The sequence below is a fragment of the Phodopus roborovskii genome, unplaced genomic scaffold (assembly GCF_943737965.1).
Source record: "Phodopus roborovskii unplaced genomic scaffold, PHOROB, whole genome shotgun sequence".
NCBI classification, from domain to species: domain Eukaryota; kingdom Metazoa; phylum Chordata; class Mammalia; order Rodentia; family Cricetidae; genus Phodopus; species Phodopus roborovskii.
The window spans coordinates 31047493-31075461 of record NW_026126434.1 but is presented as its reverse complement, the minus strand read 5'-3'; the positions used below and the strand labels follow the sequence as shown (position 1 = coordinate 31075461).

Below are 27969 nucleotides of genomic sequence, written 5' to 3'. Positions count from 1 at the left end.
AGGGTGAGTGAGACAGAAAACTGTCATGAAGCCAGTCAGGGAAACATACACACAAAACATAAAATGATATTGAGATACAAATAATATAGAATGCATAGTCACACGAGTAAAACACAGGAAGACATGACATGTGCACATGAGGAAGACAGCTTAGTGTGCTCAACACACCACACACACCTACCCAAGCACACCACAGCACACATTCATAACCACTGTGCACTCACAGGTCCAGGGTACACAGAGAACATGAGTAATGGCAGCGCGAGAAAGCGCTCAGGAAAAATGCACTCAGAGGCTAGGGTATGTGTGTCAGGAATCAGGAGCACACAGAGCACGTGGGCCTGGGTAAGAATGAATCCCCTGAAGAAGCAACATTTACGGAGAGGAAAACATGGATGCGTAGGACAAGGATGATGGAAGGAGATTCTGATGCTGAGAAATGGAGAGGGACCTGCAAGTGTGGGAAAAACACTTGTGGGGAGACCCCTGCTGCTAAAATTGCAGGAGTTTCTGTGATAACTATGCAAGACAGGCTGTGGGAGAAAAATATGGTAAGCTGCCCCTCTGGGGTTATGAGTGAATAGCTTCAATCAGGGTTTGAACTAAACAGTGAAGTGGTGATACAAAATTATATGAATGAATAAGAGAGAAGACAGTCTGTTTCCCAGAGTACTGGAGATCCAAACAACCCCAGATGCACAGAGTGACATATATTTATAAGAGGGGGAGCATGTTCTCCCAGTGGGAGATAGGAGTCCTTGCCCTCCTCCCAGTCCCCCACCCTCTTCCCACACCCTTCCCTCCCCTACTGGCCTTATCCTTCTTGATACCCCCTCACTTGTAAAGCAAATGCACTCGACTCCCATCACAGCTAAGCCGGTCAGGGGGCTCCGAGGGTCCCCTGGGAAGGCCCCCAGAGGGGTCCGGGGGTGTTGGGGGATGGCGCCGTGAGCGAAGCTGCTGCCGAGACTGGAGCTGATGGCGCAGTTCGGAGACACGCTCCTCTTTCTGGAGGAAGAAACACAATTGGGAGTGTGGGAGGAGGGCGTAAAGTGGAAAGAGTTGTAAGGGAGGAGAAGCATTGAAATGAGATGCACAGGTGAGAGAATAAATTAAAATGTGAATCAAGAAAAGAACAAAGAAAGCCACAGAAGTATAAAGGCACCGAGGAAATAAGTGAATTTAAAAACAAAAGAATAAATGACAGGAAGATTGCATCAACCAAGCTGGAATGCCACCCTCCACTCCCAGTACTGCACTGGTTCCTAACTACAGCCTGGGCACAGTGAACACTGTGAGCGGCTGCCTAAAACCAATCTGCTGTGCTACTTGCCTCACATAGCAGCTGTGAATGTGGGCTAGTAATAGCTCACAGTGGCCTCCCCCTAGCTACTGCCAATGGAGGGCTGAATCTGCAGGTCCCACTCCACAGCCTCTCCCTGCCCTGGGGCTAACACAAAATTTTAGTTGAGACTGAATCTCAACCCTTTCCCTCTCCTGTCCCTGATCCCTTGCAGGTTTTATGAGACCCTCTGTAAGTTACCAACACGTGAACCCATATCTAAGGCTCACCACACACCTCAGCAATGATCTTTTCCAATTCACGGTTCTCTTTCTCCAACAGCCGGGACTTCTCTTCCTCGTTGTTGTTGGTGGATGACCCTGTCTTCATGGTGTCCTGTGCTTCAGACTGCCATTCCCCTCGGGTGATCAACCTGCGCATCTGGGAACAAAGGTTTGAGCACTGGGTGGGTGGCTGAGCAGGAGCTGTGTGAGTGAGCAGCTGGTAACGAGCAATGGAAACAATGAAAGACAAGCTGGGCCAAAATAATGACAGAATGGAAGTCCTGGTTCTATTAGGGCAGGCAGGGGGAGAGCAGAACCTCACCTTGGGCACAAAGAGCACAACCAGAGTAATGTAGGAAGAGAACACGATGGCCAGAGAGGCAAAGGCAAAGGCTGCATCCTGCTGGCTGGAAAGAATCATGGTGACAGGAGCAGTGATGAGACACAGGACCTGGAGAGACAGCATTTGGGAGACTCAGATCTAATGCAGAGTTTCCTTCCCCAAAGACAGAGCTCATGAAGATACATACAATCCTGTTGAATGCTCCACAGATTCAGGAGGACCCTCAACTTTAAATAGATAAAAATCAGGAATAAACTACCAAACCAGTTCTCAGCTCTAGATCAGTGTTTCCCTGGGGCTCTCTACATTCAGTCTGTCCTTGAGACCACTTCATTACATAGGTGCAAAATGATATAATGTTGTGTGAAAGCTTTTCTCTTATCTGTGTATATTATATATGTGTGGTACAGGATCACATGTGTACACATGCATGTGAATGTATATGCATATGGAGGCTAGAGGAAAACCTCAGCTGTCATTCCTCCTCTACTCCAGTTTTTCATACAGAATCCTCCATTGGCCAGAGGCTGCCTGCTCATTGAGAACTAAGGACCTAGCACAAGTCATTACACCCAGCACTTTCTGATTTGTGTTCTAAGGACCAAACTCAGCTCAGTAAGTTGTCTTGTAAACATCAGGACCTATCACCCAAATGTAGTGTTCTTTCTAAACTGCTATGTGGTTATATCCTTTGAATTGGAACATCCCTAAAGACTAAGGAGGCCCATCCCCAACATTATATAAGCAGTAACTAATTCCTGGTGAGAGAATGCTCTCCCGTCGACTGCCTGCAAGCTGGGCAGGGAACTCCAGGTATGCAGTTACCCATGCTATAGTGGACTTTTTAGATGGCATAAATGCCATTAACTCCCTCATGCTCCTGTAATGACCTCCACAAATGTATAGATTTGTCAAGTGTGAAGATTAGCTTTGCCAACTTGACAGAGTTTAGATTCTAGACTCTAAAATCACTCAGGTGATTATCAACAAGGGACTGTCTAGATCATGTTGCTTTGGTATATGAGCATATTTTAGGAGGATTATTTTGATTTCTATTGCTAAGGGATGTGGGACGACTCAGTCACTGGAGAGGGTGCCAAACTCTAGGCAGGAGGATCTGGACTGAACATGAGTAAGCACACATGCATTTATTTCTTTTTGCTCTTGACTCTGGATGGGTAGCTCCTTCAAGGTCCTGTGTTGACTTTCCTTGTTGATGGACTATACCTTGGAATTGTGAGCTAAAATTTGCTTTTTGCTCAAAGTTGCTTTTTGTCAAGGTATTTTATCACAGCAACAGAAATGACAGTAGGATGCCAAGTTAGATTTTGGTAGAGTCACTTCTTTTGTCTGTTGGGTGCCCTATCTAGGGTGAATCGACATTTGTCTCCTCAGAAAAAGCATACAGCAGTGACTTTATAAATCAATGTTAACCAGTGTTTTATGACTTCTACACAAATGATCTCAGATCTAGTTTTCTGATTCTTCTCGTCCTAACACCTTAACAGTTTCCAGGACTAACACCACGTGTCAAGGGAGCTTACCGCAACATTATAGATAGCCATGCCCACAGCCCTGTGGTCGTTGATCTTTTCAGTGGAAACACTTTTGGTCTCATACGCAAGAAAGATTCCCAGTAGCAGCAGGAGCCCCTTGTAACCATAGAAAATGCCTAGGACAACAGGAAAGCATCACCTGGGCAATAGGACCATCACACTCCCAACTCAACCCTCTTCCTTCTTCCTCTCCTTGTCTTTCATTTACTACTGCTCTTTGTATCTCCTCTGTGTAAAGGAAGACTTCCTCTCCATTCCAGCCCCACCTACCTGGCTCAGACCTCACTTTAGCCTCCTATGGAGCAGCTAGGAATAATCCAATAGATGCTACACGGTGTCTCAACCCTTAGCCTGCCAGCAGCAACACGTTTTAGTTCACCGTGTGTAGAATAGAGGAATGTCAGCTATGCTGAAGAGGAGCTAAGCCCATGACCTTACAACCTCGGTCTTACTCTCAGGAGCTGACCAGTCACAGATGGGTGGGTCACCAACCTGCCCTGACCTTCTGCTAAACATCACTATTCACAGTGAAAGCCCAAAGCTCTCTTACTCTTGAAAAGTTTAGTGCAGTGATAAAGGCATTGCAACTGGCTGCTTTCTGAATGGTCCTTTCCCCCTGGCCTCCTGCTTATGCTTCCTCCCCCTCCCCCCTCCAGCCCACATCCCACACACCAAGCCATGTATTCATCTTCTTGGAGCTGCAGTGCTCAAGCTGGGGCAGGATAGAAACATCAATGTCTTCCTTTGGTTCCTCCTTGGCAAATGTCTGAGGGAGAAAAGGAGCAAAAGGATGAGTGACTGAACTCTTCTCCAGCTCCTCAACCACCAGCCCTGCCTGTTTTCCTGAGACTCAGTACTGCACGCTTGTACTTCAAGCCTAGGGGCATTCCCCTGAACACACTAGAAGGGCTTCCCCCCCAACACTTTCCTTGATGCTTGGGAACCCTACATATCCACCCAGATCCCAGACACGATAAACCTCTTTGATAAGGCACCATCTGGTAAAGACAGAAGTACAAAGTATAAAGAAGACTGAAGAGCTCTCTCCCTGAGTAGCTTCCTTTCATTTTTAAAGTCAGGGTCTCACTATATAGACCTGGCTATCCTAGAACTATCTATGTAGCCCAGGCTAGCCTCAGACTCATAGATCTGCCTGCCTCTGCCTCCTGAGCTTTGTGATTGAAGACATGCTGGAATTAAAGGTATGTGCTATCAGTCCAGCCTTCATTTAGTAGCTATATCCTTCAAGACCACACATAGCCTTGGAAATGCTAAACTGATGGACCCTGCCCAGTTTCCCAACCCCAGCAATTCCTCTCAAGTAGTAGATACCTCAATGGTTCGGTGCAAGGGATCCACAATCTGCCAGATGGCAAGAGTCAGAACATCCATGCCCACAAGCAGGCCTACTGTGGCGTACAGTTTCCAGGGCTCTAGGGTCTGAGTAGATATCCAGAGAAGACAGGTCAGAAAGGCCTTCTCTATGCCCGGGATGAAAGGCTGGGTCTGGGAAGTTGCTTACCTTCCTCCATTCCTTCTTCTCCTCCTTTTTTGTAAAGACTGTGTGGACCCACCATATCTTGGTGAACATAGAGCCATAGCCCAGACTAAAGCCCAAGCCTAAGAGCCAAAGGCGGGCCTAGAAAGGAAGAAAAGACACTAGTAATAGGTGGAACTGGGCCCATGCTGGATGGAACTGCAGGAAGCAATGTGAACAGTGACCAGTTGACAAAAAACAGGCAGGACATAGCAAGCAGAGTTCGGAGGGAAGGGACTGTAGCAGCAGAGTATTCTTGCTAAACCCTACTGATCTAATCTAGCGCCTACAGTTACCACCTGCACACCTCTGAATGTGACACAGTAGAGTCCATCCACTAGTCTGGCTCATCTCCCAGGCCCTCGTCTTCCCTGTGTCCCACCCACCTATGCTGAACCACTCAATCTCCCTTATCTACCCTTTTTCTGATCTCAAGCATCATCTTTCAGTGCACAAACACTGCCCCCTTGCTGAGGGCCGTTCAACCATGGACTTTGAGCTGCTTCCTTTCTCTCTGTCCACAGCACTTTCTACAGATCCCTCCCTAGATGCATCTCCTAGTTGTCTCTCTCCTGCTGCATGCTGATCCCACTAGGAACAGACATTTCCTGAAGACATGAGTGCATGTGTGTGTGCACATGTTATGTGCATAGTGTGCGATCAGGACAGAGACACAGTGGAGGACAGAAAGAGTGCCAGTGGAAGAAACCAGGGAAGGAGTGGATGCTGCATAGTAGGAGAGAACTATTCAAACGTCGTTGAAGCCAGTCTTTCCCCATAGTCCCAGAAACTCCACTAGCCAAGAGTCCCCAAGGGCTCTTCTTCCACTTTAATGATAAGTCCTTTGCCCTAACTCTCCATCCTTCCAAACTCCAACCAAGGCTCCCACGGGAAAGCCCAGTTTTGTTTCTCAGCTCACACACCACAAACAGGCCACTATTGTTCATAAGTTCTGAGTGCAGACCCCTTCCTTTGTCTTCAGTACTTCACCCCTCTCCTCTCCGAGGCATGCTTAGCAACCAGCCAGAGAACTGCCGAATGGAAAAGGTCTGGCACCCAGAAAAAAGGGACAGAGCCAGAGAGAGAGACCAAAAGGGTGATGCCTGGAGGAAGGCAGAGCAGGCGACACTAGTCAGGGAAAGGGAAGGTGCTCCTGAGAGGCCTGGGAAAGACATAATCTACAAGGTATATGCTGGTACACCTGTCTACTCACCTGGCAGACAAACGGGAACTGGCCTTTCCCTATGTGGTAACCATCCAGTCCAAGGGGGAAGACAGCAGCTAGCGCCAGTGAGCAGCCCACAGCAGTCAGATTGTTCAGGTTGGGCTGGGAGTTCTGGATATAACTAGGGCAGAGGCGGAGAGGGTGGGAGAGAAAGCAGAATTACCCCATCTCCTCCAGGGAGGCTTGGCTCTCCAAAAATGTCATCAACAGCATAACCCTACCCCCAGGGAGGACGGAGAAGACAGACTGGGAAGAGAGAGAAAGAATACTCTGGATAAGCTGCTGAGCCACAGGGTAGGTAGGGGTCATGCCTGGTTCCCCCTTACATTTTTGGTGAGTCATCATGCTACTCTCTAGGACACACGGCCTTGAGAGTTCTCATTTTTCTTACTCTTCAGGAAGTATGGTCAGTACCTCAGAGAGGGCAGCCAGGCCAAGGATCAAGTCAGAAGAGAAACTTACCGAACGTGGGAGTTGTAGATGTTAAAGGACAGACAGACAACAGCAAGAACAATGCCCAGGCTGGAGAGAACTGAGACGGAGATAAAGAGTTTCTGTGACAGGAAACGGAATGTCTTGATGACCAAGGTCTGGTCAGCTGGGGGAGACCCTCCTGCATGGCACAGGGGAGGAGGGGAAAAGAAAAAGAAGGGAGGACAGTGGCATGAAGGCAGGATAGGAGAAAGGGTAAAAGGCAAGCTGCAGGAACCTCAAATGCACTGAGGGGCTATGGTAGGCAGAATGCTGGAGGACACTTGGAACCTTGAGACACAACCAGAAAATGAGAAGATGGAGTCTGTGCTGAAGGTCTCTTTGGCTGCATGTTCTTTTCATTTGATTTTGTTTTTCAAGACAGGGATTCTCTGTATACCCTGGCTGTCCTGGAACTTCCTTTGCAGATAGACTGGCCTGGAAGTTAGAGACCTATCTTCATGCCTCTGCCTCCACTGTGATTAAAGGTGTATGCTACCACTCCAGGCTTTGATTGCTTGTTCTTTTTTGGTTTTTTATTTCCCTGTCTTGGGGGGGGGGGGCAGCAGACACAGCTACAAAAGGGAACAGCCGAAATAACCGTGCATAACATCCCCTGTTGCCCCATTAAAGGTGCAAATAACAATTACAGAAACGGAAAGCCAAAAGAGCCTCGGAGTATCCAGTGTAGTCTTCTAAACTCCAGAAAAAGATACATAACAACCCTAGCAGTATAGTATTCCCCAAAAGTGTTTCCAGGTACTATTAAGGGAAAGCTCAAACTTGTGGTGGTGGTGGGGGGTGACAACATGCAAAACACCTACTTAATTTCAATTTGCTTAGCTTAAAAAATGAAAAATAAAAATCCAATTTAGGCCAGGCAGCATCTATAACTGTACAGAACACTGCCCTAAATTCAAACTACAAAAAATAAATAAATAATAAAAACGAAGCAAAGCATGTTAGCTCACTCAGTAATTGAAGCAATGCTTGGGGGACTGAGGCAGGAGTACTGACACAAGTTTGAGGTCAATCTGGCCTGCAAAGTGAAAGACTGTCTCAAATAAATAACAAAATAAAATGGGGGTAAAATGGGGGTCTGCGGAGATGGTCCAGGGATTAAGAGTATGCTGCTCTTCCAAAGGACCCAGGTTCAGTTCCCAGCACCCACGTGGTGGGTCACAATCATTCGTGATTTCAGTTCCAGGGACACTACACTGATGCCCATTTCTGGCCTCAGGAGCACAAATGGTGCGCACGCACCACACACACACACACACACACACACACACACACACACACACGCACGCACGCACGCAAAATGCCTATAACACATTAAAAATAATTAATAATTAAAGATAATAAAGCTGGGCCAGAAAGATGACTCATTGGGTAAAAGTAATTGTTAAACCTGGCCACATTAAGTTCAGTCCCCACAAAGATGGAAGAGGACCAGCTTCACAAAGTTGCTCTCTAACCTGCACAAGAACACCATGGCATACTGGCCACACAGCATGCACACGTACACACACATACTTCCCAGCAGTGCTGGGAACGATGTGACTTCACTAGGCAAGGCGGGTGGCAGCTGCCTTCAATGGCCTTAAGATCCTTCCTCATCAGTAGGAACTTCCCTTTTGCTTACCTCTAGTATCTTTCCCATTTCCTGTCATTTAGCATACCAAAATTAACTTTGTTCTTTCCCTATTAAAAAAAAAAAAAAAAAAGTGCATAGTAGGCCAGGTGTGCTAGCACACACCTTTAATCCAGCACTCAGAAGGAAGAGGTAAATGGATCTGTGTGAGTCAGAGGCAGAGGGCCAGCCTGATCTACAAAGTGAATTCCAGGACACCTAGGGCTATGTAGTGAGACTCTTTCTTGAGAGAAAGGAAGGAAGGAAGGAAGGAAGGAAGGAAGGAAGGAAGGAAGGAAGGAAGGAAGGAAGGATGGAAGGAAGCAGTAAGGTAAGCATGGTGGTATACACCTGAAATTCCAGCACTCTTGAGATGCTGCGGCAGGAAAGTCATCTTGAGTTCAAGATGAGTCTCAGCTACATAATGAGCCCAAGCCTAGCCTGAGCTATAGGATGAAACCCTGACTTGGAAATAAACAACAAGAAGACAAAATACAGAAACAAAAACTGGTGAGATGGCTCAGGCAAAAAGGCCTTGATGATCTGATGTTCCAGCCTGATGAATTCAATTCCCAGGCCCCACACGGTGGTAGGAGTCCTTGCATGAGTTGTCCTCTAACCTCCACATGCACACAAAATAAATATGTAAAATGCAAGGGAAAGCAAACAAAACAAGTCAAAAAAGCAAAGCACAAAAAAGCCAATAAGAATGGCATGGAATTTTGCTTCCTCTATTAAGTTTTAAGCAGCTATTTTCCTGATAGGGACCTGAAGCCACAGTTCTTAATGTATCAAGGCTGGAGGAGAGCTTCTATTTCTTATCGCCTCTAATGTTGCTTTTAATTCCCACTCACTGCAGCAGAGCACCATTAAAAACAGGGTGACCCTGGGCCTGTTCCATCTTTACATCAACTCACCCTCCTCTCTTCTCGGAGACCATGTTCACTCCCAATCCCTGCCATGACCCCTCTGCCATGCCAACCTAACAGTACCTCACTCCCTCACCCAAAAGTCTGACAATGATTATTCAGAAGGACCAAAGAAGAACTTACCAATCCACTTATCTGTTTTGGACCAGGAAAGGTCATCCTTGGTGCTGTCATAGTAGCCAATCTTCTTGTAGCTGCCACCTGAGCAAAGGACTACAGTTGTCATGGGTAGGGAGAAGCCACCCTAGGCATTTTCAAACTTCCATTTCCCTCAGAGTTGCCCTCCACGTTTGTATGTAATGCCACTGACCTAAGCAACTCAAGGACCCAAGGTCATCTGGATGGGCAACTCAACTTCACAGCAACACAACAAGGTGGTTCCCAAGGCAATCTGAATACATAGTATAACCCTTAAGGTATTTAAGGCTCTTAGAGGAAGGCGCCTTGCACGTCTACCACCTATTCTTTGCCTCACACCTCTCCAGCAACATGTCTCTCACTTTGAGTCTGGCTTCCAAAGCTTTAAACAGTTTCTGACTAGTCTCCCTCTTGTGACGGACAGAATTACAGGATCTTTCTTCCCCAGTGGCTTTAATTTTAGAAGCCTCTCTCCCTTTGGCTTGGGTTCTAATGCTTTGGATAAGATACATCTGCCTCTTAAAATACCACTAAGGGAAATGCAGTCACTCCTAAGGTTTCTCTTCCAGAATGGCCACAGTTAACACAACCTTCCTTCTAAACACCAATTCACACCCACTGCACCCTGGCTGAAGTCCAGCCCCACTTGTCCCATATACAAAGCGAGCTGAGAGGATTTGGTGGCAGAGGTGGGGGTAGAAAGAAACTTTTCACAGGAGGCTAAGAAGTGGGTCTCTTGGCCACACCACAAGAGGATGAGTCAGGTGGAACTGAATGATTAACCCACAAAAGCTCTGTACTCGCCTCAGTGCTAAGCTATAGGGAAATGCCATCTAGAAAAGACCAGCTATATGTATGACGGGAACACTGTTCTCACATAGCAAGGAACTGAGAGGATTCCCTTTAAAAAGAGCCAGCTTCCTAGGCTCAGCTTTCCTTGATCTTTCAGGACACTCCTAACCCCTCAATCTAGCCTGAGGCAGACAACTTCTGGGACTAAAACTAAAGCCACTGGGAAGAAATATATAGGTTCTTTTTAATCTGCATGCCCCTTTGAAAGAACAGAATCACTGCAAAAGACCTACCCAGGACTGTTCTCTTTATCATTGTTTAAGGCCTGATTCAAGGTAGGCAAAAAGTGCTAGTCTTGTTAAGATGAATCATTGATCTCCTCCCAAGTAAGAACTCGGTTCACCCCTGCCCGCCCCTTCCCCAGCCTCTGGGGTCTGAGCTCACCCTGTAGCTGCTCGATAAGTGTCCATGCCATCCGGGAGCCACTGGCATCAAAGACCACATGGCCCTGAGGAGAAACGTGTGGAGAAAGGCAGAGCGGATAAAAGCAGGAGGAAAAGAGAACATCAGGGACTCTGAAACCTTCTGTTTTTGATGTAATTGAGCTTCTGAATGAAGGCTATTTATGGCATCTGCTGCATATAGGACACACCCCAGATGCACATACCCTAGATTCTGGAAACAGCTTTCTTTTGAGAAGAAGCTTCACCCTTGAGATCTTAGTGAGAGAGTCCCCAGAGAGGGGGCCAGGAGCAATCACAAAACCTTACTGAACTCTAATTTCCTTACTTTAAAAGGGATGAGGAGATTAATTCTCAAGTTGTTAAATCTCTTAAAAACAAAACAAAACCCTATACCTCTCATCTGACCTGTAAACACCTGGACCAGGTTGAAAGCACTAGAATATGGTGATTCTCTTCATTGTCATCTTTTTTATGGTTTTCTGATTGGGGATCTGTTTTTCCAAAGTCTATGGCTGAATTTTACAGAAAAGCCAGAGAAAGCGTGCATCTAGGGGCCATTCCAAGGTGTCCCTTTCCATGGGGTCCATGACAGAAAACCAACTGTAAAAGTAGATGGAGTGCATCTAGGGACCCTCCAAGGTGTCCCTTTCCATAGGGAACATGACAGAAGCTGCCATAACTCACAGAAACACCCTCAAAGGACGAGGAGTTCATGGCCCGGTAGATTTGGTCTGTAATGGTCTGGTTGTTGTAGTTAAAGTCCTCCAAGCGCACACCCGAACGGCCACCTCCACCAGAGGTCTTGTTCAGGGCCAAAGCCAAAGCCCAGATGGCATCATAGGCCAGTGGTGCCTCCTGGAAGCCTCCAGTCTCCTCGGGGTGTCTTTTCAGCCTCTTGGTTAATTTCTCCACAAATTCCTGAGATGTCTGATGAGGAAAGAACAAGAGGAAAGCATTGGAATGTGTGTGGGCATGGCGGGGAGGGGCCTCAGTTCTGGCTCAGACACTGTGACTCGAGCGGATGGTTTGTGTTCGTGTTGTCGGGTAGACCATATGTACAGACAAAAATCGTTAGCTATACCCATGTGTCTATCTTGGGTTGGAAGCTACAAGACTAAGGCAGGGATTAGCTGGGCCCAATGGTCTTGAGAGTGTACAGCTGCTAGCTCAGAACTACAAACAACAGAGAGATCTGATGAATAAACACTCTGGTGAAATGAATGGCAAAGGAGGAAGCAAAGACAGAGTCAAGGAAGAGATGAATGTTGCAATGAAGAGTGGCAGAGCTGGCATTCTCCCAACCTTCAGACTTTCACAGCAGAGTTGACCCAGGAGCTAACAGCTCCTCCAATTTTGAAATATCCAGAAAAGGCGATGCCAAAGCCTTTCTCGGTCTGCCTGCCAACCAGGAGGATTGTTCTTCAGGGTGTTAACTTCTTACTATCCTGATATGACTTCTGTTTGCTGACTCCTTAGACTGTTGACAGCCATCAGAAATATGCTTCACTCTGTAGAGGTCCATATTCATTCCTACTCATACCCCTCTTGGCACGCAACCTTTCCCCAAGAAATCTAAAAAGAATGGAAATTCCTTAAACTCTCCTGGATGAAGAGACCTGGCCACCTATATTACAATGACCATGCTTGGCTTTCTGCTTCTAGGTGAGTGATTTCCTGAACCTCTTAGCACTGCCTTCCACATAACAGAGAACACTCAGACCCTCCCTTCCTTACCACCCAGAAACACATAGGAAAACGTTTAACTTCTTCTTGCACATGTAAGACACAGAATCACTACAGGTAACTGCTTGGATTTAGAACACTCACAGGTATGCTCTCATGAAGGAATGACACATGAATGAACAATCTTAGCTCCTGGACATACATAAAAGGGCCGGCTGCCAAGCCTGATTTGGAGTCCTGGGACACACACGGTAGAGAAAGAAAACCAATATCCAAAGGTTATCCTCTGACCTTCAGATGTGTACCTGGATAAAATGCAATTTAAAAAAATATTGCCAGGTGGTGGTGGCACATGCCTTTAATCCCAGCACTAAGAAGGTGAAGCAGGTGTATCTCTGAGTTTGAGGTCAGCTTGCTCTACAGAGCAAGCTCCAGGACAGCAGGGCTATGCAGGAAAAAACTGTCTTGGGGGGAGATTTTTTTAAACCTTGTTCCCATGACCCCAGAACATGTTTTTGTGTGTGTATTTCCTTTTTTAGAAATAGCCTGGACCTTGAAACACAAAGGTCTAGGCTCAACTACCTTAGGACAGGAATAGGCTCCATTCCACTCATAAACATTAGTACCTAGCATTGCACACAGTTTTCAGTGGACATATTAAAAACACCCCTGGAACTCTGTGCACTTCATATGACACTGTAAAGGGAGACACATGTTACAGGTACCCACAAAATGCAAAAAAAGAAAAAAAGCTGATCCTAATATAAGCCATGGGCTTTGGGTGACAACAGCCAGTTGAGTTGATGAAGATCACCAACTGTAACCAATATACTCATGTGGTAATAGACTCTGATAAAGGAGAGGTTACACAACAGAAAGGGTGTATATAGAAAATAGGTGAAGCGTGGACCTTTCAATTTTGCTGTGAATCTAAAACAGTAACATCTTTAAGTAAAAAGAAAGTCCGTTGGATGGATAAGCAGATGAATGGGTTCTAATTCTAATTAAACCACTTACCTACTAACAAATCTCAAGAAAGTTATTAAATCTCACTAAACTGGCTATTCAGCTTTAAAATGGGAATAATACTGTGTTAAAGAGCCCCTGTAAGGATTAAGTAAGAACACATAAAGTGCTGGGTATGAAATATATTACACTTCTCCCTGTGAGTTTCCCTGGTTGCACCCTCATCTTTGTTCCCAATGCTCAGGCCTATAATTCTGGCCTAACACCTTACGTCTTAATAGGCCTCATTTACTCTAACACATTGTAGTTACGTATGACCACTGATCTCAAATTCAAAGAAACAACAGTGGCAGAATCTGCAGTCCAAGCCTCTTATAAGGCTAAAGAGACAGGCAGGGGTGGGGTACGGACTCATGAGTCTGAAATTGTAAATTCAAGATCAACCTGGGCAACACAGTAGGACCCACCTCAGAAACAGACAGACAGACAAGACAGACAGTCTACAATGCTAAACACCTGTAATCTCAAATTCATGAGGCAGACAAAAACAGTAGGATCTCAAATTAGAGGTGATTCTAGTGTGCACAGCTAAGTTCAAAGCTAACCTGAGCTACAGCATATTAAGACTCTAATCTCAAAACGAAAGGGGGGATGGGCTGGAGAAATGGTTCAGGAGTCAAGAGTGCAGAAGATCCAGATAACTCTAGCTCCAGGGGATCTGATACCTCTGGCATCCAGTGGCATCTCCACACACATACTCAAATATACTTAAAAATAATAACATAAAGACAGAAGAAAAAAAAAAGGATACAGAATTAAGCTTACTTGTCCCTCATCCTCCCTCACTGTCCAAAGCATATGACAGAAAAGTAAACTACATATTTCCAAATCAGCAATTTGCTTATTTAACCTGCTTGCTCCCATGTCTCATTAACACCATCCTATATACAGGAAGAAAAAGAGGCTGATGATGGTGTTGACGAAGATGTTGATGATGGAAGGGGTGATGGTGACAGCTAACATTTGTATAGTCCTTCTTGTGTTCCAGGCACATAGGTCAATGTATTTAATTCTCAAACATTTTAATGAATGGACTCTATTATTATCTCTGTCTTAGAGATGAGAAAACAAAGACACAGGGTCCTGCAACTTGCCTGAAGGCACACTGTAGCAAGTGACGATGCTGGGATTCCGGCCCAGGCACCAACTGTTGTGTTTATTGTGCACTATCCTGAGCTACTTCTGTGCTGAAAGCCTCTGCAGGTACCAGTGCTCACAGACAGCAGCATCAAGCTAACACTTCTGAGCAGTCAGTCCTTCAGCTTTCAGGTCTAGCCAATCCTCAGTTCAAAATAAAGATTACATCAGAAAATCACCATACTGGGAAAGGATTAATCTGCTCAGCATGATATTATCCCCAGAATCTCAGCTCACTCAGGACAGCACAGCTAGTCAAGAAGAGCACTATCAGAAACCATGGAAAAACAATCTTCCCCTTGAGTTGGCAAAGATTACGGTTATACTTCTCCCCCCCTTTCTCCTCTCTCTCTCTCTCTCTCTCTCTCTCTCTCTCTCTCGGTTGTGGGGTTGGTTGCATGTATATGGTCTCACACCTGTAGCCCAGGCTGGCCTCAAATTCTCCATTTCCCAGACATGGTGCTTAAAATTCTTTCTCTAAACCAGGGTTTCTCAACTCTCATGCTATTGCCAGCCTTTAGCAGAAGAATCATGTTGCTGGAGGCTGAACTATGCATCATAGGATATTTAGAGGTGCCCTGCCTTTGCCCTCCAGACATTGCAACCTGTAGTTTTTATGGTTGACCAAATCAACAGCATCAGAACCTCCATAAGGGAACTCCAGGGAAAGGTTCAGTAACCTGTGCACTGACCTAATTTTCCAGGTGGTTATCATGGAAATTTGGGGAATGATCCAAACACACCCGAGGCAAACCTTATGGAATTAATACACCTCTGCCCTTTTACTAAATCTCTAAGATTCTGCTCACTCCACGCTTCAGTCCAACCCTTCCCTGGTCCACGTCTTTTGATCCTGTTTGGACTTGCCTATAATCCTCACAGTCACTTGAAAATGCTGATTCTCTCCTCCACTGAAAAATCTAGGCTTTTCCATGAGACATTTTTAGCTGGGGATTCAAGAAGGCTCTGTGTGCCTTTGAGAAAAGGCACTTTCTCTGGAAACCAAAGGCCAGAAAAGATTTCTGCCCCCAGCATCCTACCCTAAGGACCGACATCCCCACCCACCTCAAAGCTCTCTGTCAGTTCCTTCTCTCCCCCAGTGTCAGACAGAGTCCTGAAGTGGCAGGTTGTGGACTCAGGATACAAATAAGCCTTACTGACTTTGGTAACCTGCGCCACTATCTGCATTCCAGAAAATGACTCAGCTCTCTTGTCCTGTTCAGGGAAGTGGTTGTCCAATGTTTTTAATTAATACAAATTAAACATAGCATCCCCTTAGAACATTCCAGAGCACAATTTATAACCAGAATCCATGTTGCAGCCCACCCTTTATCACAATCTATTGCCAGAAGCAGATTTCTCAACCTCATTTCTCCTTTACTAAAACACTACCATTATCTGAACAGTATTTGCACATAATAGTGTAAAGATTTTTGGACAGGCTTTGAACTTTTCCATGGGAAATGATGGGGCAGAAAAGGTTAGAGTTCAACTCAATAGGGTACCAGGAGATGCATGACACAGGACAAGTCACTAAAGCTCCCTGATTCTAATTTTCTAGCTCAAAAGATGTAAATAACAAATCTAGTTTAGAATATTGCTGTTACGATCAATTATATATCACCAATCTTAATTTTTCTCATAAAATCAACTATTATTAAAAGCGTCATGAGCTCACCTCTCTGAAAGTATTTAATAAACAGATACATAGGTTACCCCACTGACCTATCAAGATCCCAGTGCTGTGGAGTATGGTGCTATACATCAAGGGCCTCTTCCCCACATACCCACACCCATTCATGGCCCCACACAGGGCTAGCCTGTCCTCCCAAATCAAGACAGTGTGCCTTCCAGTTCAAGTGCTATCACCAGGAAACTAATCTGGGGCTAACCGATTTCTGAAGTCTTAAAAAAAAAAAAAAAAGTGAGGGAGAGAAACATTAAAAATAACTTCACATCAATCAAAGTGAGTATTCATGGTAGACGTGGTGGTACACGCCTTTAACCCCAGCACTGGGAAGGCAGAGGCAAGAGGATCTCTGAGTTCGAGGCCAGCATCGGTTACAGAGCGAATTCCAGGACAGCAAAGGCTACATAGAGAAACTCTTGTCTTGAAAAACCAAAATAAATAAAATAAATAAATAGTGAATATTAAAGCCAGCCATGCTAGCACATGTCTTAACTCCAAGTACTTGGGAAGCAGCCAGAGGCAGGGGAATCTCTGTTTGAGGCAAGCCTTGTCTACATAGTGAGTTCTAGGACATCCAGAGGTATAAAGAAAGACTCTCTCTCTCAAAAAAAAAAAAAAAAAAAAAAACAAGAAAAATAAATATTAAGCAACTCTCTGAGGTATTATGTAAGTTACACACACAAATAATAACAATAATAAATAAAAACACATCTGTGCCCAAGAGAAACTCTCTGGGAAAGGTGTGCATTGCACACAAGCTTCTATATCACTATTAATGCCTCTCCCTCACTTGACTTCTCACCAACTGCTCCTTGTTTCCATGGTAACAGTCCTTCCACTTGTCAGAAGCCTACTGTATGTGCCACTATTTTTCTCTCTTGCCCAAAGAAATCACAGCGCTGGTAGAACCCAGGAAACATGATGTAAACAAGCACAGTATGGGCATAGGCCTCTTTCTGCCACTGGACTCCACCGCCATCCTCCCTTCCCTTCTCTCCCCTTCCCCTCCCCTCCGATGCTCCCACAGTCCCTTCCACCCCAGTGCCAGTTTCCAAGTCCCCACCCTCACCATGTTGGAAATGCTTCGGGTGTTGGCAGGATTCAGCATGACAATCTCAGTAGTGATATGACCCTCCACCGCCTCAGTCATCTCGTCCACTGTGCAATTGATTGACGGGTCATAGGTCTTGAACCAATTGTCAGCATACCACCCGATGAGGAACCAGACATACTTCTTCCCAAAGAGCCGTTCCTTATAAACCTGCATTCAAAGTAGGGAAGGGAGCATTTATTCTGAGGGAGGTGATATTATCTCTCTAGACACCGTTTAGCCTCTTGAGAATCAAATAACATGATTTCCTTTTTTAATCTTCACTAAAAACCCATTACTTTCTATGCTAATCTAAAACTTTAATAATACATTTTTTTTTTTTTTAAATTCTTCAAACCATAGGAAAGGCTCAACAAGATGCCTCCATCAGCCACTCAGAAGAGATGGTGTTAAGGCACAAAAGAGGAAAATGAGAACGTGTATGTGCATTTTGAGTGTAGACAAGTGATGGATGGAGTCAGAGTCTACAGACAGGCTTGGTATTAATTATCATCTCAGGTCATTGGCTATCAATTTGACCAGAAATGCCATAAGGAAGACCCATGAGAAAACCACCATAGAGAGCTCATCCAGCCCCTCCCAGCTCCAGATTCCATCTCCACCTCACAAAAAACTTTCCGGGCTTCAGTCTCATAAAAAAGTCCCACGATGATTCGAGCATCTTGACGCTATAAAACAGAAACAGAAACAGAGCTCCTGAGGGATACTGAAAGCGCCTGCAGGTTAAGCCAGCGCTTTTGAAGCGTTGATTTCCCAGCTCCAACTGCTTAGTGCAAAGAAATGTTCAATGGGCAGTGGATAAATGTCAACTGAAGAGGCAACTAAACCTTCCCAGGAGACTCACTGCCTCAAAGAATGAACTGTCTCTTCTAGACTCTCCAGATGACCACCTCCCACAGTGACCCCTGAGCAGGCTGAGCCCACCAGTCCTGCTCACCCACCTTCAAGTTTTTAACAGGCACAGCTGGATCTGAGAAGAAACTCTGACGGAAAGTGATCTCAATCCCAGCCTCTTTCACTCGCTCCTCTAAGTCATCCAGCGTCTTAGGTAGGAACAAGAAGGAGGAAGATGGGGTCCATATAAGATAAAGCAGAGCACATGAGAACTGACTGTAAACTCACAGCAAAGTAGTGTCTGAACCTTGTTCCAACTGCCCCTGGACCCCACGAGGAAAGGATAAAAGAAAGCACCCCCCCCAGTCTTAGGAGGCAGCTTCCAAGAACCATGATAAGCCCCTCCTTGGCATCTGTACCCAGGGACACTGCCCCATCCACCCCACTTCTGACACTGAGAAGAAATCAGAGGAAACAGAAAAAAGCAGAGCAGGGTCCAGAATAGACAGGATGATGCCAACTCAAGAGGCAAGTGGGCAGACAGACAAAAGGATCACAGAAAAATGGACTGAGTCACTGAGAAAAAGTGGGAAGGGAGAATTAAAGGGCCACTGGACATGAGTTCATAGGAGACCCAAAGAATAATCAGGCTACTTCCCTCGAATGTGGAGCCCCGCACTTCCTCTCTGCCTCTGCAAACTCCCTGTCCCTCTTCAATCTGTAAGCATCTCTCTGTGTCAATACCAAATGACAACACCTTTGTCATCTGTCTCTTATTTGTCTGTCTGCCCCTTCACCATCTTCTTTCCCACCCAATCCACCCCTGAAGGCACTGGAGTCCACTGCTTCCCTAAGACCCTTTTCATATTCCCTCTCATCTCAACTTAGAATTAAACCTACTTTCACAAAGCAATCCTATCTGTCTGGGGAACAAAACAAAACAATGGAGAGGATTCCAAAAATCCAGCTCATGTGTTCCCCAGGCTACAGAAAGAACAAGCATTTCGCCCACTTGGAATGTGTTCTCTTTTGATAAACCATCAAGATCTCCCACAACAGAGCAGATGCCCCTGGGACCTCACATCCCATCCCCTGTCCGTACTCACTGAGGTGAAGACCTCTGTGGTCTGCTGGATGGTGGCAATCTTCTTCCAGCCCCACTTTTCAAAGAGTTTCACCCGGGTGGGATTGTGGAGTGTGGCGGATGGATGTGTTCGGAAGAATGTTGGAAAACGCTGTCGGTTTGACAGGGCTGGTGAGCTGGAGCCATATGAGAGCTGAGGCAGAGGGATGAGAGGCGTCCGTGCAAACTGAGGATGCTACCAGTGACTCTAGCCCTTTCTTGGCTCTGATTCCCCCCCCCCAACTCTCCAAATTTCCCCATCTTTGTCCTAGGAAAATCGACTTTCAATAACACACACACACACACACACACACACACACAGAGAGAGAGAGAGAGAGAGAGAGAGAGAGAGAGAGAGAGAGAGAGAGAGAGAGAGAGAGAGAGAGTCCTCATCCATGGATCCCAGATAGCTCCTTCAGGCAATGCTACTAGAAGTCCAGCCAGCTCAGGTTTCCAGCTGGATGATTCCTGGCAGTGGGTCCCTCGCTCTAGTCCTCTTAAACATAACCACAATCCCTCTACTTAGCACAGTCCAAAAGGAGATGACCCTCCCTCCCACCACCTTGCATACCACAATAAGGTTCCACATCCGGGCAGCCTCAGCTACAAGTGTGGAGACAGAACTGCAGCCAGGCATGAGGATGATCTTGATGGGGTCATTGTAGAGTAGTTCATACAAGTACTTGGTGGCTTGCCCCGGGTCACACTGAGGGAGGAAAGAGGAAATGAAGGCTGGCTCCCCACCATGCCCCCACACACATACCTTGCAATGCCAACTGTCTTGGGCAACCTAGCGCCTTCCTCAATTACTCATTTCCATCATTTTCACCATATTCTTCTTCCTGTCAAGTTTCTCATTTCTCCTCTTTCATTAAGCTCCTTTCTCTTGTCTTCCATCTGGGATCTCAGCCCTACCCACCACTGCATGCTCTTCCTTCCATATTAATGAATCTTCTACCTCAGCCCCATTTATGCTCATCCTCAATCATTCCTAAACACAAACACATTCTCTCCAGATACCCAGACAGCTCCCTCAATGAAATTTCCACCTTCAGTTTGAGAGAACAGGAACAAGATCAGTAGGGGGTCGGCTCAGCACCCATCCTTTCCTGCTGGGCCCTGACATTTGACAAGTCCATTAGATTAAAGGTGGTGGGGGAGCGAGGAAGACTCTAAAATGAGGAAAACAAATAGAATGGAACTCTCCACAAACCCGATGATATTAGAGGTGCCTGAAAGAGATAGCTACAGGAAAGCCAGAGAGGAAAAGAAAGGTAGGAGGGACAGATAATTGGGGGGAGGAGGAGGCAGCCATGGGTCCCCTGCTGTCTGTTCCCCTCCTGCTGAAGTATGACATTTCAGAAGCTGCTGGAGCACCCAAAAGAAGTGGAGAAGAAATGGCAACCAGTGGGGAGTCAAAGCAGAGGGGCACAGGGGACTGGAGAGAGTGAATTCGGTGGAGGGGCTTAGAAGGGGAATAAAGAAGGCACCTGGAGTCTGCTTGCTCCCCACTGAGGTCTGACATTTGAGCTGCTGTAGGAAGTTGGAGACATGAAGCCCAGGGAGCCAGGGGGAGCTGGCAAATCTGAGCACCCAAAATTGTACTTTGAACTCAGCTACCTGCTCCACTCTGTCAAGGGCAGGGCTCACCTATAGGTTTGGAATACTTCCATGCCTCCCACTTAGCATCTTTCCAAAATTTTGTAACCATTATAGGGTCCTTCCCATTTACATTAGAGCACATACTGCTCCCAGTTTCTTCTCTGCAGCCCCACACTGTCCCTCCACTGTTTGTCTGAAGAAATTATTTAATGAACAATGATACTCAGAAACCTACAGTTACATAAAACAGGGAATGTGTGGCCTGATGCGTGTGCCATCTTCTGCTTCATTCACACCCCACTCACCACTGCAAAGTGGCCCTTCTTACCGATTGCCAAGGATCTAGACCTCTGCCACACCCCCTCCTTCACTTCTACCATCTTCTAGTCCCCCACCCCATTTGCTTTCCAACATCTCTATGGAATCACTTGTCATGGGGGATGAGTTTAAGCTCCTGCCAGGCTTCCCAACTTCCTGCAGTACCCCATCCCAAAGCTGGCCCCATCTTTGTCTCTCACTAGCTCCCCCTCACAACCAGTTATCTATTTTGCTCTCTGAACAGATCAAGATCCTCTCCCTGCCTCCCTACCCTCCCTCACATGTAATTTTCCCCCCTGTGCCCGCCATTCTCCCCATGGGCATCCTGGAGTAAGCTTCAGGCAGGCAGTTTCTAGGCAGTATTTCTGTGGATGGAAATGAAGAAACTACCTGGGATTCCTTCCTGACTAAGGAATTGGAAATAGTGTTTTAAACAAATGGTGATCCTTGTTCGGTGATGTTTGAGACCCACAGAGAAGGCAACAATCCAAAGAATTTTAAGTTTTCTCTCCAAGCCCCTGACAACCCTTACCCTTCCTGCAGGCTCACCTCTGCCCCTTTTGATGGCACAGGCCTATTTTTAGATGCATACCCATGTCCCACACACCCCCAAATATAAAATGGCCAAATCTCCCACCTGTACTGTTTCCCTAACCTCGCCTCTGGAGCCACAAGTCAGAAAGGACCTAAACCTTCTTTCTGTCATGTCAGTTCCCACTCAGGGAGAGACCTGGTAAAGAAATCTTACTGGAGACCATCCTCTAGTACCAATATTTCTTCACCATGGCCCTCTCCCCTCTATCTGTTTTCCAACCCTACATGCTGTTTCTCTTTTCAGATTCACCAGGCCATGGTAATAAAACCAGAAGCTAAAACTAGGACCCCAAGTTCCCCAGGATGCCCAAGATTCTCCACTGTCCTAACCCTCCTCCCCACCCCCTCCCTTCTCAATTCTTTTCTGATCTCCTTGTCCACTGACTCTCCACCCCCAATGCTTCTGTAGGGGCTCCTTGTGGACCCCAATACTCTCTCCCAGTGCCCAAGCTCATCTCTTGATTATAATTAGTCTTTCCCAGAGCCATAGGCCACACATTCTCACAGGAATCCCCGACAAGAGAGATGAAGAGTCAGACAGCCCTACCTTGCTGTTTGTTTGATAGATAAAGTAGAACCCTCTTGTCCCTCTAAATCCTCCCCCTTCTCTCCCTATTCCTTTCAGCCCCAACCTACGCCAAGATTTACCTTGTTACCATGGTAAATGTAAACCCCTGAGCCAGCTACCCTGACGTTCCTTCCAGCCCCCAAACCTGGCCAGGGATAGTTTACTCTGTAGAATCAGCACCTAAGACCCCCACCACCACCATTTCTGCGAGTCTTCTACTGCCTGCAAGAGTCGGCCTTGAGAGCCACTGACACATCCCTAAGCTCCTGAACCTCCTGCGCGTCTCCAGCCAGTCACACTCGGGAGGGGTCTGCTTCGCAATCCCAAAGAGGCCCTGGCCTCCCACCACCCCAGCCACTCTGTCCCTCACCCCGACTACCTTGCTGTCGTGGTGGATAAGCTTGAGCTCGTAGTCCGGCAAGATATCCCTGCGGCTGTTAACGTCCTCCAGCGCCATCTCCACCGCGGGCTGGCAGGCCTGGCCCCCCGGCCAGCCCCCGCTCATGGGAAACAGCGCCCCGATGTACACTGCACGCCGTTCTGAGGAGGGGTGCGGGGGGACCCTCGGGTGAGGCCGCGGGAGATGGGGAGAGTGAGAGGCCCACACCGAGGCCACCCCAGCCGCCATCACCAGCAGAAGCGGCAGCGGCCACCCCACCGGGATGCAGGGGCCCCCCAGGCCCATGGCGGGGAGGGGCGGGGGCGGCCTCCTTGGGGTAGGGGCAGCTCAGGGGGGACACTTCTTCTGGGAAAGGCTGCAGGGAGGGCGTCGGGGAGGCGCCTCCATCCCAGGTCTCATGGGGAGGAGGGGGCCGGAGCCCCGGAAAGGCAGAGACGTGGGCTTCCTAGGGCCAAGCGGCGCTCGCTCCCGCCACCGCGGACTCTCCTCGCCGACTGACCGACCGACAGAAGGGAGGAGGGAGAAGAGGAGCTAGGAGGGGGGCTTTGACGTCACGGGATGGGGGCGGGGATAGGAGCCAGCTCCAAGGCCCGGAGGGGAGGGGAGAGGAGGGAGAGAGCAAGGAAGGGAGGGGTCTCAGCCTAGGGATTCTGGAGGAGAGGATTCCAAGAGGATTAGGAAGGTGAGAGGCTAAGCACAGAGCAGAGATGAGAAGTGAGGGTGGGTTGGGTGGGGTGGGGGCTGGTGATAGTTTTTAAGGGGGGTTATGGGGAGATGGAGCAAAGGACTAAGGGTGGGAAGACGGAGAGTGATGAAAAAGGTTTTGCAGAACAAAGATACGGGTTGAGAAAGTAAGGACTGGTAGAAGTGAGCATTGGCGGAAGAATAGCGTGGCTGAGGGAAGGCTTGAGGAAGGGTGATGCGAGAAGGGGGGTCTAGGATGCGAGGCCCCGCGTGAGTGGGACCGGTGAGCAGGGCCATGGAACCTCGCCGGTAAAACCTAGGTATGGGGTGGCAGGAATAGTTCCCTGAGGTCTGAAGGAACCCCACGCAGGAGAGGCCTGGGATCCCCCGGCGCACGGCTGCCCCCTACCGGGCTTCGCAAGCCCGAAGAGTGCGGCCAAGCAGGGAGATGGGAGGGAGCTCGAACCGCGGAAAACCACGATTTCGTGGCAAGAAACAGGTTAGGGAGAGGATGTTCAGGCCACAAACTAAATGGGTTGGGGGAGATGAGTAACAGGGCACCCACAACCTACAAAAGAAATCGTGGTGGCGGAGGGTGAAGAGTGAGGGGGTGGGGGCGGCAGTGCACGCGGGAAGGGTTTCTGATCTCACCTGAGTGTGGCGTTCGATTCACTGGCAGCAGGAAAGACGGGGATCAGAGAAGAGTTACCAGTGGCGCCCAGCTTCCCAGGCCTGATCCCTAGCCCCCTCCCACACCTGTTCATGCGGAGCGAGCGGAGACTGCGCTGAGGGTTAGGGTGCCTGGGGATAAGAGCAAGGCGGGGCTGGTGGTCAGGACTTGGTGTTTTCTTTATTTTTCAAATGACAACAGAACTTGTGCCAGCAAGTAAAGGGAGTCGGGGCATAGCTTATTTCTGCGGAGCTTGAAATATATATATATATATATATATATATATATATATGTATATATATGTATATATATGTATATATATGTATATATATGTATATATATGTATATATATATATATATAATCTGTAGTCTTTTTAAGGAAAAAAAACTACAAATACAATTAGTTTTAAATGATTGCTGTTTAAATACCTTAATTTAGTAAATTCTCCAAAAGTTGGCTAGCATATGAACACCTTCTTAAAAGTTCAAAACAAGGGCTTAGTCAAAACTGAGGAACCCTGAAGCTTAATTTTCATTCCAGGAAAGAAGAGGATACACAAGAGTTTCAGTCCCAGAAAGGGGAGATGTTTGCAAAAACAAAGAGTAGGGCAAAGAGGTGGCAAACAAAAGCAATTGTTCCCTCAAGGAATGATCAAGGTTGTAAAAGGTAGAGACAAGGCCCAGTCTTCCCATCTGCCTTTGAAGTGTTCTTATTGTCTGATCATTCTGCCCCAATTTTTCCTCTTCCACATGTTTCCAATCCCAGATCTCGCCTATTATTTTTCTAAATATAAGGTATGGTTTAATTGTGAATATTACAGCAATTCCATTATAGAATGAATAAAAATGGATCAATTCTAGAAGAGTGATACATAGGATGTTCTAAGTCTATAGAAAGGGGATGGTTTTTCCAGGAGAAAATCTCAGGCTTTAAACTTTAAGAAGGTGAGGGGGGGTGATGTTCTAAGTCTACGGAAAGGGGATGGTTTTTCCAGGAGAAAATCTCAGGCTTTAAACTTTAAGAAGGTGAGGGAGGGTGACATTAATGAAGAAAAAGAGAAAACAAAAGGCCCAAGATTGGAAAGCAGGAAGAACACACTAAAGGAAAATGGAATGGAGGGAAGCCCAGCAAAGTGAACACAGAGATTGTGGGACCAAGTCTGAGGCAGATGGATGGTGGAAAGAATTGGGCTTTCACCTCTGTCATTCCGAAGTCCTCCCCAACATTCTTCATAACACCCATCATTTCCCTCTGTCCACTCCCCACTCCCATCCTAGTGCAAGCAATCTCATCAGCCGCAGGCAGGCAGCTGTTCCCCTCACCCTGGCAGTGGGGCTTGGGGGTGCTCCACTGGCCCTGACTACAGATGCTCCGGGAGCTGCCCACCAGATGGAAGTCGGGGTCACATCGGAAATCCACCCGGGCTCCATCCAGAGCTGGGAGGTCCCCACCCGTCAGGAAAACCTTCCCATTTTCCAGGGTCAAATAAGACTTGGAGCAGATTCGGACTGTAGAGAGACATGAAAATAAGGAGAAAGGCGAGTTGTAGAGGTTTTCCCCTTGGGAGTACAGGGAACTCAGGCTTGGGTCTGGGTTCACAAGCATCCTGCTCCACAGGAAACCAGGTATGCAATGGCTATGCCTCTCTACCTCTCCCTTTCTCCCCAGCCCCAGTATCCATCCATATTCCTATCAGGGAAAAAAAAAAAAAAAAAAAAAAAAAAAAAAACAGTAATTCTATTGTAGGAACCCAAGATGGAGCTGTAAGCACACAAAATAGGAATTGCTCACAGTAAAGTGGGTAGTTCTCTGCCTCTGAAATGTGTAGATGTATGTAAATTTGGATGCATGATCGGGCTTGCTTTTCTTATTATGGCTGGTCTATAATACTACTAAACCGGCTTATGTGGTCATTGAGTTGGAGACAAAGCTGTCAAAAAAGGTAATGAAATTATTTTGTAACTTAAAAAAAAATCCCTCACTAATGATCCTCAAAGAACTCAGATGAAAAATCAGTTATTTCATCCAATGATCAGTACCCTAATGAAGAGGATGAAGTGGATATGCTGGCTGCTAGCTTGCTTCCTCCCACTAACAGCTCACAGCAACGCCCCTCCTCCTACATAGTACTCATTCATTAAACGCATTTGTGAATTTGTTTCCACTGCATTTAAATTGCTGAGTTGCAAAAATAACGACGGTTCGTTTGTAACGTGGGAAAGCAATGGCCTGAAGGGGGGCAGGGGGCTTCCCAGGCTACTCACCACAGCGGCTGGGTGTGTCCATATCCGTCCAGGAGCCGTTGGCCAGGCACTTGCGCACCTTGGGCCCCACCACCTCGCGCTCCCCCCGGCACACATATTCAATCTCATAGTCCACCGGCAGGAAGTTGATGGCCTTCACCTGGTCGCGAGTCAGGCCGCGGTACCTGATGCCCCCTTCCCAGGGCGGGTGTATGATCTGGCAACCTGAGAAGGAGTGGGGAGGCACAGGGGAACCGTGGGAGCGGGAAGGCAGCACCGCAGTGGAAGGAGGAAGAGCAGGGCGTGGTCATTGGTAGGGCCCGGGATGGGAACAAAAACGGTGGGTGGGGTGGGGGAGGTCCGAAAGGTAGGAGTGGGGAGGGACAGTTAAGAAACCCAAGCTGCAGAACCCAGAGTCATGGGTTAGGGCAAAAGCTGATGAGATAGTCCACTGGTAGACAAGTGTAATGGAGAAAAATAGCTAAGAAATCCTAAGGGCTATAGTGTTCGGTGGCTAAAATGGGGGAAACAGGGCTAAAGGAGGATATGGGAGCTGAATAAGAAGAGGATCGAACACAGCCCATCTGAGCAACGAAGTGGACGGACCATGGAAGGGGGGCGCTGTAGTAATGTGGGGCCCGGAAAGGGAGGTGGAGCTGAGAAGATAATTCGGGGTCACAGAAAAGCGGTGTAGTGTAGCAACGTGAGGCAGAGGAAATGGGTGCTGGTGGTGATGCGGGGTGACAGAAAAGAGGTCAGGAGTAGTGAAGTGGCGGCCGGGCGGTGGGGGTGGGGTTCTGACGCGAGAGTGATGAGGAAAGGAGACGTGCAGGGAAAGGGGCTAGAGGGTGGAAGAGGTCCGGGGCGCCGGAGGAGGGTGCACCTTCCGAGGTGGCGTTGGGGGTCTGCGCCCCGCCTGCGCCCAGGGGGCGGAGGAAGAGAGGCAGCAGCAGCAGCAGCAGCATCTGAGGAAAAGGCGGCCGTGAGAGCACGGCGGAGCCCGCCGGCAGCGGCCTGGACCAGCCGACGGACAGACCTCGCTCTGCGCGCCTCACAGGCTCCGACCGCGCGGTTCGGGACGCGGAGGGCGCCCCGCGGAGGAGGCGGGGGCGGAGCCGCACGGGCTGGGGGAGAGGAGGAGAGAGCGCCTGTCCCCACCCTCCTCCGGCCTCCCTCGGCCCCCCACCCTCCCGGGACTCCACCTCCTCTCCGCCGCCCCGGTGGCTAGCGCGAGCCCAGATTTACCCACGCTTCGGGGTCCCGCTGCCCCATCGCTTGCCACTTGCACCCGACCCCCAAGCCCCCGGCTCTGCCCTGCGTCCACCGGCCTCACTGAGCGCCCCTCTCCAAGCCCGGCTCCTGGGGCCCTGATCTTACCTCGGCTCCCGGTCCCGCTCCCCGGCTCTCCCCGGGCCTCAAGGCCCCAGGCCCGGCCGCTGCTCTTCGTTCTCCCTCCCGGTCCTCCAGCTTCCCCTCCCCCTGTCCTTCTTCCCTAGGAATCCGGGCTCCAGCCGGCCGGGGTCTCGCCCCTCCTCTCTCACTACCCGCAAACCCCACCCCCGTCTCTCCTTCCCCGGGGCGACGGCGGGCCGCGAGAGCGCGGAGCCGGGAGGGAAGGAGGCGGCGCCGGG

At 48.0% G+C, this 27969-nt stretch overlaps 1 protein-coding gene across 3 annotated transcripts; it reads right to left on the bottom strand.

The window, feature by feature from the left end:
• Positions 1 to 64: 64 nt before the first annotated feature.
• Positions 65 to 27969, bottom strand: Gabbr1 (gamma-aminobutyric acid type B receptor subunit 1). Of its 3 annotated transcripts, XM_051187406.1 has the most exons (23): positions 27716 to 27969; positions 27222 to 27462; positions 26360 to 26563; positions 25418 to 25603; positions 24076 to 24096; positions 22720 to 22880; positions 19830 to 19964; positions 19242 to 19412; positions 18243 to 18344; positions 17904 to 17969; positions 17260 to 17451; positions 11339 to 11581; positions 10635 to 10698; positions 9384 to 9461; positions 6690 to 6840; positions 6216 to 6348; positions 4988 to 5104; positions 4798 to 4905; positions 4138 to 4231; positions 3454 to 3581; positions 1889 to 2017; positions 1580 to 1723; positions 65 to 1008 (listed from the first exon to the last, which is right to left on the bottom strand). In XM_051187406.1, exons 2-23 carry the CDS (start codon positions 27301 to 27303, stop codon positions 835 to 837), a joined length of 2883 nt encoding a protein of 960 aa, XP_051043363.1. In that variant the 5' UTR covers positions 27304 to 27462; positions 27716 to 27969; the 3' UTR covers positions 65 to 834. The 3 variants fall into 3 exon arrangements, with proteins under 3 accessions (XP_051043363.1, XP_051043364.1, XP_051043365.1); XM_051187407.1 differs by lacking the exon at positions 25418 to 25603 and having other exon boundaries at positions 27716 to 27966; XM_051187408.1 differs by lacking the exons at positions 24076 to 24096; positions 25418 to 25603 and having other exon boundaries at positions 27716 to 27966.